General features: G+C 42.7%; 1 protein-coding gene across 1 annotated transcript in view; it reads right to left on the reverse strand.

Moving 5' to 3' along the window:
* Positions 1-4,218: 4,218 nt before the first annotated feature.
* Positions 4,219-10,005, reverse strand: part of LOC137659117 (exonuclease GOR-like) — a 41,337-nt gene continuing 35,550 nt past the window's right edge. Inside the window, exon 2 of the mRNA XM_068394193.1 lies at positions 4,219-4,820. Within this exon, the coding sequence (XP_068250294.1) occupies positions 4,219-4,820 (602 nt within the window). The remainder of the gene's footprint in view (positions 4,821-10,005) is intronic.

The following is a 10,005-nucleotide window of genomic DNA, read 5'->3' on the forward strand; positions in this document are numbered from 1 at the left end:
TAGTAGGGGTGAGAAATCCTCCTGTGGATCCTCCTCGACCACTGCAATTGTACCTCCACTTTCTCGAACTTCTACAGAAGTTTTATTCCTAGGATTGTAAGCTTTAAGAAAGTTAGCATGATAAAGTTTCCTTTTCCCATTTATTTGAATTTCATAATCCATCTTCCCTCTCACACCAACAACAGGAAAAGGAGCCTTCCACTGAAGTAACAATTTACTATTAGCCTTGGGTAATAGTAAGAGAACTTCACTGCCAATTTTAAATGTTCTATTTTTAGCCTTTTTATCATAAAAGAATTAATATTTACCTTGCCACTTCCTCAATTCCTCTTCGGCCAACTTACAAGTTTCTTCTAATTTTTCTCGAAGGTTGAATACATAATCGTAAGTAGTTCTTACCTCTTCCTCATTTCTCTCCTTATCCCACAAATCTCTCAGAATAGCTAAAGGGCCACGCACCGTTCGCCCGTATAATAATTCAAAAGGGGAAAACCCCATGCTTGCTTGTGGAGATTTTCGGTATGCAAAGAGAACTGCCGGCAGGTATCTATCCCAAGTAGTAGGTTGTTCAGCACACATCTTTTTAATCATAGATTTCAACGTTCCGTTGAACTTTTCAACTAGCCCATTCGCCATCGCATGATAAGGGGTTGTAGGAAGATGCTTGATTGACAAAAGACCCCTAACTTCGTCCATCATCTGCGATGTAAATTGACTGCCTCTATCAGTCACCATTTCTTCAGGAATCCCAACTCTGGAAAAGAAACTCAACAAGGCATCAGCTACACGCTCAGTTTCGATAGATGGTAAGGCTAATGCTTCAGGGTATCTGGTTGCATAATCAACCATGGTCAGGATATATTTGTTACCAGAACTACTTCTTGGCAAAATAGGTCCTATCAAGTCAACAGCAACACGTTTAAAAGGAGTGTCAATGAGCGGTACCTCTCCCAAAGGTACCTTTCCAACTTTTCTTTTAGGATAAGTTTTCTGACAAATGTCACACGACTGACAGAATCTCTTTACTGCTGCCCCAATACCTGGCCAGTAAAACTCCGGCCTTATTCTACCTAAGGTCTTCTCAGCACCCAAATGACCTCCAAGTATTCCTTCATGTGCCATGCTCATCACACCCTCTCGAAGCTTAAATGGTAATACTAGTTGCTTGTGTTCAATACCTCTGTCTGAATATATTCTGAACAATAATCCTCTCTCCAAAACTGCCTTACCTTTTCCATCTCTAGTAATAGCTTTACCAGTTCTTGCATCATCTCGCAGAGATCTTAGCTTGGATCCTCTTCTTGCTCTTTCTGAATTTCCTTTGAATCCATGTCCCAAGAGATCTTAGAGTCTGACGTTTTCAGCTTTTGGAATGCAGATTTAGATGTCTTTGCCCCAGCTCTCGTTAATACGGCACCGGAAGTGGGTTCCTCCAACCTTGTTGCTCCAGGGATGTTACCTATAATGAGATCATAAAGAGGGTCCTCCATGCACACAGCAAGGGTAGTACCCGTGAAAAATGGAGATTGAATATATATTTCAGCCAAAGGATAAGTTTCTACAAGATTCTTGTTCATATATCGAATCCTACTGTACTTACCAGTAAAACATTCAACAGGCACCAAGTCTTTTTTAGCTACGACAGTTGTACAACCAGTGTCCCTCAAAACTATCACTGGGTTTCCGTATAAACTACCCTCCTTGACAGGCATATCAGAAGCAACACTTGCCCACTCAGTATGATCATTTTTAAACACTTCATTATTTATATCCGCAACAGGATCCTTAAAATTACCTTTACGGCCCTTTTTGGTCCAACAAACAACTTCTCCTGCTGCAGCATGACCACTTTTCTTGGATCCTTTTGCATGTTCTAGGCAACTAGAAACCTTATGACCTACTTGTTCACATTTAAAACACTTAATAGAGGGTGGACATCTAATGGGTTTAGCCATCTGCTCAGGAAGAGCTTCCCCGGATAAGTCAACTCTGTCACCACGTACTGTAGAAAAATATTTAGAATTATGAAATAAACCTCCATGAGCTTGAATATAACTTTCAGCTAAATCAATCATTTTGTTAAACGATAATGGTAATCGCTCTCTCAGATTTACCTGCAACTGCCTGCCACAACTCTGCAAAAATTGCTCCATAAGAAATAAATCAGTTAAGCCTTCACAAGTCATTTCACACTTCGACATTTCAATCCACCTCTTCAAGAGATGTCTTAATCTAGACACAAACTGTTGAACTAGCTCATTCTTCTGAGGTTTAACTGACAGAAACTTTACTCTGAAACCTTCCTCAGTACAATCAAATCTTTTCATAAGTGATTCAGAAACCTTATTATAATCCAAAGCATCCTCAGGTGAAAGTCTAACGTAAACTTCCAAAGCTGCACCCTTTAAATGTGAACTTAGAATTATAGCCCAATCCTCTTTAGGCCACTTAGCTGCACTGGCAAGAACTTCAAACCTCCTAAGATATGCATCAATATCATCTTTGTTTTCATCAAAATCAGGAATAGAAGGCCCTTTAACTTTTACTCTTACCTGGTTACCTTCAGTGTCGGAGCCTCCGGTATTAACTGGCGAGTCCTTTATTTCTTTTTGCAGTTTCAATTTCTCAATCTCCCGTTTTTGCAAACATTCTTGCATATTATACAAACTAATCTCATGAGCTCTATCTCTCACTTTTTTCACGTTCATATTCACGCTCCTTTTCTTTCTCTATGCGTTCCCTTTCTCTTTCCTCACAAGCAGCTTCTAGTTTTTCACGTTCTAATTCTCGTTCCTTATTTCTAATATCCCTTAAAGCACTTTGTTCATCATTTACAAATCTTCTAAGATCTTCGCCTTCATAACCAAGCTCTTTTCCGAGAGCTGTTAATTCCGCGATAGAAGACATACTCACAGACTGATTTTAAGATTACTCAATTTTAACACAATTTATCTTTTAACACACTGTCTACATCCTGTCACGGTCGCCAGATATCACAAGTACTATTCACTAATTAATATATTTAAACACAAGCTATGCCATAGCACTTGAAGGTTCTTTTAGTCTTTTAAATGATGTAGACGAAGTGGTGATAAACAAGTATAAAAGTTTTTTTAAAGTTTTAATTATAACATTAGCAAAAAGAATACATAACATTTAATTGATAATAAAAGTGAATAATATGGAATAGTCACGTGGTTATAATAAATGACAAACAAACAACAAAGAACGGTGATCATTTCATCAATAATAATGTACGTAACAAATATAAATGATTGCTATCTGATTTTACATTATATATATAAGCAATAGGTATCTTATTTAACAATAACCAAATACAGTGAAAAGATAAAGAGTACACTCGCGACTTCTGCCGTGCGGTCGGTCACTTATCCCTTGTGCATAAGGCCACAACCCTCAAACATGCTTTCGTGTCTTCGACAGGCCAATAAACACTCTCTCTCTCTCGATCATAGCGACCAGTGCACATTTTACGATTACCGTAACATTTACCATTAAACACCAAGCACCAATACTTCGGTGACGGTAAACAGCCAACACTGACGAAGACCACTTTCAAGTAGGGCTGATATATAAACTCCTAGGTGGCAGGGATCTCGACCTCTTCCGCACAACAGCACCACGAATGCACTCCCAAGTTATTTCTGGTGATCCCCATTTCACCTCTGAAGAGAGAGAAACAGTAACTAAACAACTGTCCAAAACAAAATATCACAACCAATCTTCATGGTAACAAGACTTCGTTGGTAATAACAGTTGGGTCTTTAACTCGGCTTAACTCTGAAATCCCTATATACATACAAACATTACTTACTATGATTTTAAATATAGTAATAACCTAAATAATAAACAAATACATATAAGTACACGGTGACAATCATCTGTTGCCTATACCTAAGCTGATCTGTATCAGACTTTATCATTACAAACACAGCATTACTATTATTCTTTGTCACAGCCTTATGCAGGGCTAATTTTAATGCAATTATAGCATTCTGGCGTGATTTCAAAGGAGCTGAAATGCTCTCCAAAGCCAAAAAATTCTTCCGCAGGTGATAGTTAATTTTTAGTAATTGGTCCCTTCTTACGCGGGTGCAAGGCAGTGATCTCTACAACACTCGTGAATAAGACGTAGGGCTATCTTGTCTTTCTTTAGACAAAAGCCGACTATTGTTACATTTGTAGTTATCAGCGATTTCACATGGTCTGTGACTTGCTGTATTGTTGGAATTTTTTCATCCAGAAATCAGTATCCGCCAGACCACTTTGCTCCCAATTATAATCTAGAATATCCTCTTCTGGCCTTACTTTTGTTTCATACACAACATCACAGAAGGTGTGTACTATGGAAATAGATGCAATTACCTTGCCAGTCTCAGAGTACACCCAGTTGCAACTCAGAGAGTATACAGCCTTTTGGTAGTAGAGATGTTTTAACGTCAGTGTGAAGCCCGTCATCTCATCTATGTTGACATGATCATGGACGTGCTTCGGGGCTTTTCTACAAGGGAGTTCACCTTCGCCAAGTCCACAGCATCCATATTTCCTTTTGCATAGACGATAAGGGTGGAATATACAAACTTCTTTTATGTTTCCCTCTTCGTCAACTTCAAATTCGAGGTGGCATCGTCGGCAGATTCTGGATTGTGTGGTTGAATCATTGGGTTGCTTGGCAGTCCCTAATACTAATACTAAGGCCTTTGAGGCATCCTCTGGGTGGATTCGCGGAAATCCAAAGGCTTCCAGTTCCAAGAGTTGAAGCGTGGGCTTCCTGAATTTTTCATATGTAGATGACATACCTGTGTAAATAAAAAAATGTTTTTTTTTATTTTATATTCAAAGATTACAAAACTGTACGATTATTGTTGACAACTTGCAGTTGAAAACAAATGGTCTCAGTGATTGAAATGGACAAGGATAAGAATTTGTAAGAAAACTTTATTGAAATGAATTTCACAATATACAAATAAAAATGTGCAATATATATATATATATTATATATATATATATATATATATATATATATATATATATATATATATATATATATATATATATATATATATATATATATATATATATATATATATATATATATAGGTTTCAGTAATATGATATTTTAATTATAAAATAAATTTTTGAATATACTTACCCGGTGAATATATAATAGCTGCAACTCTGTTGCTCGACAGACACATACATAAAAAACTCGCCAGCGATCGCTATGCAGGTTGCGGGTGTGCCCACCAGCGCCAACTGTCGGCCAGATACCACTCTCGATGTAAACAAAACCTTCAATTTCTTCTCATCCCACTGCGTCTCTATTGGGGAGGAAGGGAGGGTCGTTTAATTTATATATTCACCGGGTAAGTATATTCAAAAATTTATTTTATAATTAAAATATCATTTTTAAATATTTAACTTAGCCGGTGAATATATAATAGCTGATTCACACCCAAGGAGGTGGGTAGAGACCAGAGTTAAATATGTTTACATCGTATAAGCTAAGAGTTTTTTCATTTTGACAGTTATCAATATAACAAAACCAAAATAAATAGGTACCTGGTAAGGAAGTCGACTTAGACGATTACTCTGCCTTGTAAGTACGTCTTCCTTACGGAGCCCAGCGATCCTCTTAGGATGCTGACAGACTCCCAGGAGCTGAAGTATCAAGGGCTGCAACCCATACAACAGGACCTCATCAAACCCCTAATCTGGGCGCTCTCAAGAAATTACTTTGACCACCCGCCAAATCAACCAGGATGCGAAAGGCTTCTTAGCCTTCCGGACAACCCATAAAAACAACATTAAAAAAAACATTTCAAGAGACAGATTAAAAGGATATGGAATTAGGGAATTGTAGTGGTTGAGCCCTCACCCACTACTGCACTCGCTGCTACGAATGGTCCCAGTGTGTAGCAGTTCTCGTGAAGAGTCTGGACATCTTTCAAGTAAAATGACGCGAACACTGACTTGCTTCTCCAATAGGTTGCGTCCATGATACTTTGCAGAGATCTATTTTGCTTAAAGGCCACGGAAGTTGCTACAGCTCTAACCTCGTGCGTCTTAACCTTAAGCAAAGATCGGTCTTCCTCACTTAAGTGTGAATGAGCTTCTCGTATTAACAATCTGATAAAATATGACAAAGCATTCTTTGACATAGGCAAGGATGGTTTCTTAACCGAACACCATAACGCTTCAGATTGGCCTCGTAAAGGTTTAGTACGAGATAAGTAGAACTTAAGAGCTCTAACAGGGCATAATACTCTTTCTAGTTCATTGCCTACGATCTCCGATAAGCTAGGAATATCGAAAGATTTAGGCCAAGGACGAGAAGGTAGCTCATTTTTGGCTAGTAAACCAAGCTGCAGAGAACAAGTAGCTTTTTCTGACGAAAACCCGATGTTCTTGCTGAAGGCATGAAGCTCACTGACTCTTTTAGCCGAGGCTAAGCATACCAGGAAAAGAGTCTTAAGAGTGAGATCTTTCAGGGAGGCTGAATGTGAAGGCTTAAACCTGTCTGACATGAGGAATCTTAGGACCACGTCTAAATTCCACCCAGGTGTAGCCAAACGACGTTCCTTAGAGGTCTCAAAAGACTTAAGGAGGTCTTGCAGATCTTTATTGTTGGAAAGATCTAAGCCTCTATGCCGGAAGACCGAGGCCAACATGCTTCTGTAGCCCTTGATAGTAGGAGCTGAAAGGGATCGTACTTTTCTCAGGTATAAGAGAAAATCAGCTATTTGGGCTACAGAGGTACTGGACGAGGATACGGAAACTGACTTGCACCAGTCTCGGACGACTTCCCACTTCGATTGGTAAACTCTAATGGTAGACGCTCTCCTCGCTCTAGCAATCGCACTGGCTGCCTCCTTCGAAAAGCCTCTAGCTCTCGAGAGTCTTTCGATAGTCTGAAGGCAGTCAGACAAAGAGCGTGGAGGCTTTGGTGTACCTTCTTTACGTGTGGCTGACGTAGAAGGTCTACTCTTAGAGGAAGACTTCTGGGAACGTCTACCAGCCATCGAAGTACCTCGGTGAACCATTCTCTCGCGGGCCAGAGGGGAGCAACTAACGTCAACCTTGTCCCTTCGTGAGAGGCGAATTTCTGCAGTACCTTGTTGACAATCTTGAATGGTGGGAATGCGTAAAGATCTAGATGTGACCAATCTAGGAGGAAGGCATCTATATGTATTGCTGCTGGGTCTGGGACTGGAGAGCAATAGATTGGAAGCCTCTTGGTCAGCGAGGTTGCAAAGAGATCTATGGTGGGTTAACCCCAAGTCGCCCAAAGTCTCTTGCACACATCCTTGTGGAGGGTCCATTCGGTTGGAATTACTTGACCTTTCCGACTGAGACAATCCGCTAGGACGTTCAAGTCGCCCTGGATGAACCTCGTTACTAGGAAGATGCCTCGATCTTTTGACCAGATGAGCAGGTCCCTTGCGATCTCGTACAGAGTCAATGAGTGGGTACCTCCCTGTTTGGAAATGTACACCAAGGCCGTGGTGTTGTCCGAGTTGACCTCCACCACCTTGCCTCGAAGGAGATTCTCGAAGCTTATCAAGGCCAGATGAACCGCCAAAAGCTCCTTGCTGTTGATATGCATGCTCCTCTGACTCGAGTTCCACAGACCTGAGCATTCCCGACCGTCCAGCGTCGCGCCCCAGCCCAAGTCCGATGCGTCCGAGAAGAGAACGTGGTTGGGTTTCTGAACTGCCAGGGGAAGACCCTCTCGTAGGCTGATATTGTCCTTCCACCAAGTCAGACAAGTCTTTATCTTTTCGGAAATCGGGACCGAGACCGCCTCTAGCGTCTTGTCCTTTTTCCAGTGAAAAGCTAGATGGAATTGAAGAGGTCGGAGGTGTAGCCTTCCTAGCGAGACAAATTGCTCCAGGGATGACAGCGTTCCTACCAGACTCATCCAAAGCCTGACTGAGCAGCGTTCTTTCTTCAACATCTTCTGGATGGAGAGCAGGGTTTGATCTATTCTGGGGGCCGACGGAAAAGCCCGAAAAACTTGACTGTGAAATTCCATCCCTAAATACAGAATAGTTTGGGATGGGACCAGCTGTGACTTTTCCAAGTTGACTAGGAGTCCCAATTCCTTGGTCAGATCTAGAGTCCAATTGAGATCCTTCAGACAGCAAATGACTGGAAGAGGCTCTGAGAAGCCAGTCGTCCAAATAAAGGGAGGCTCGGATGTCCGATAAATGGAGGAATTTTGCCACATTCCTCATAAGCCTCGTAAACACGAGAGGAGCTGTGCTTAGGCCAAAGCACAGGGCCCGAAACTGGTACACCACATCGTCGAAGACGAATCTCAGAAAAGGTTGGGAGTCTGAGTGAATGGGGATGTGGAAGTAAGCGTCCCTTAGGTCTAGAGAGACCATCCAGTCTCCCTTTCTGACCGCTGCTAGGACTGACTTTGTGGTCTCCATGGTAAACTTTGTCTTTGTGACAAAGACATTCAGAGCACTGACGTCTAGCACCGGTCTCCAACCTCCTGTCTTCTTTGATACTAGGAAGAGACGGTTGTAAAACCCCGGTGATTGAAGGTCCGAGACTTTGACCACCGCTCCCTTCTCTAGCAAAAGAGACACTTCCAGTTTCAGGGCTTGTCTCTTTTCTTCCTCTCGGTACCTGGGAGAGAGATCGATGGGGGACGTTGCTAGAGGAGGTCTGCGTACAAAAGGGATTTTGTACCCCTCTCTGAGCAACCTCACAGATTGTTGATCTGCGCCTCTCTTCTCCCAGGCTTGCCAGAAGTTCTTGAGTCTGGCACCTACTGCTGTCTGAAGTTGCGGGCAGTCAGACTCTGCCCTTAGAGGACTTGGATCCTTTCCTCTTCCCTCTCTTCCCTTCGGCACGAGCACCTCCCCTGCTGGAGGCTCTGCCACGAAAGGGCGGGATAAACCTGGACGCTGGAGTGTCTATCCTAGGTCTAGCAGACAAGGCAGGCAAAGGGGGAGCTTTGCGAGCCGAGGACGCAACTAAATCGTGGGTGTCCTTCTGCACTAAAGACAAGGCAATTTCCTTAACCAAGACTTCAGGAAACAATCACTTAGACAAGGGCGCAAAGAGTAGCTCAGATCTTTGGCATGGCGTCACTCCTGCTGATAGAAAAGAGCACAGAGACTCTCGTTTCTTAAGGACTCCGGACGTGAATGAAGCGGCAAGCTCGTTGGACCCATCGCGGACGGCCTTGTCCATGCAGGACATAATGAGTAAGGAAACATCCCTATCGGCAGATGAGATTTTCCTACTCAGGGCTCCCAAACACCAGTCCAGGAAGTTAAAGACTTCAAACGCCCTAAATATGCCTTTAAGAAGGTGGTCCAGGTCCTAGGGGGCCCAACTAATCTTCGAGCGTCTCATGGCAAGGCGGCGGGGAGAGTCTACAAGACTTGAGAAGTCGCCCTGGGCAGAGGCAGGAACTCCCAAGCCGAGAACTTCTCCCGTGGCATACCAGACGCTCGATCTAGACGAGAGTTTAGATGGGGGGAAGGCAAACGCCGTCTTCCCTAAACTCCTCTTGGTCTCTAACCAATCGCCTAACAGCCGTAAAGCTCTCTTGGATGAGCGAGAGAGAACGAGTTTAGTAAAGGCAGGCATGGTAGCAGGCATGCCTAAGACAAACTCGGACGGCGGCGAACGAGGAGCCACAGAAATAAAGTGATCAGGGAACAACTCTTTAAAAACAGCCATGACTTTTCTAAAGTCCAAGGATGGTTGAACTGCTTTAGGCTCATATAATTCTGAAGGCTGATCCTCAGGCTGTGGTTCAGCAACGTCTTCATCTGACAGTTCCTCATCCGATAACTGATGAGAAAACGGCAAAGGTTTAGGCAACGTTTGACTCGCAGAGTCCGGTCGCACTGGTGCATACGTGACGGAGCCGGACGCAGCGTCCTGGAACTGCTGAACAGTCTGGGAACTGTCAACAACAACAGGTGCGCGAGGACGCACAGCGTCCACCCGAGACTG

This window comes from Palaemon carinicauda, chromosome 19 (assembly GCF_036898095.1).
Source record: "Palaemon carinicauda isolate YSFRI2023 chromosome 19, ASM3689809v2, whole genome shotgun sequence".
In the NCBI taxonomy this organism is placed as follows: Eukaryota; Metazoa; Arthropoda; class Malacostraca; order Decapoda; family Palaemonidae; genus Palaemon; species Palaemon carinicauda.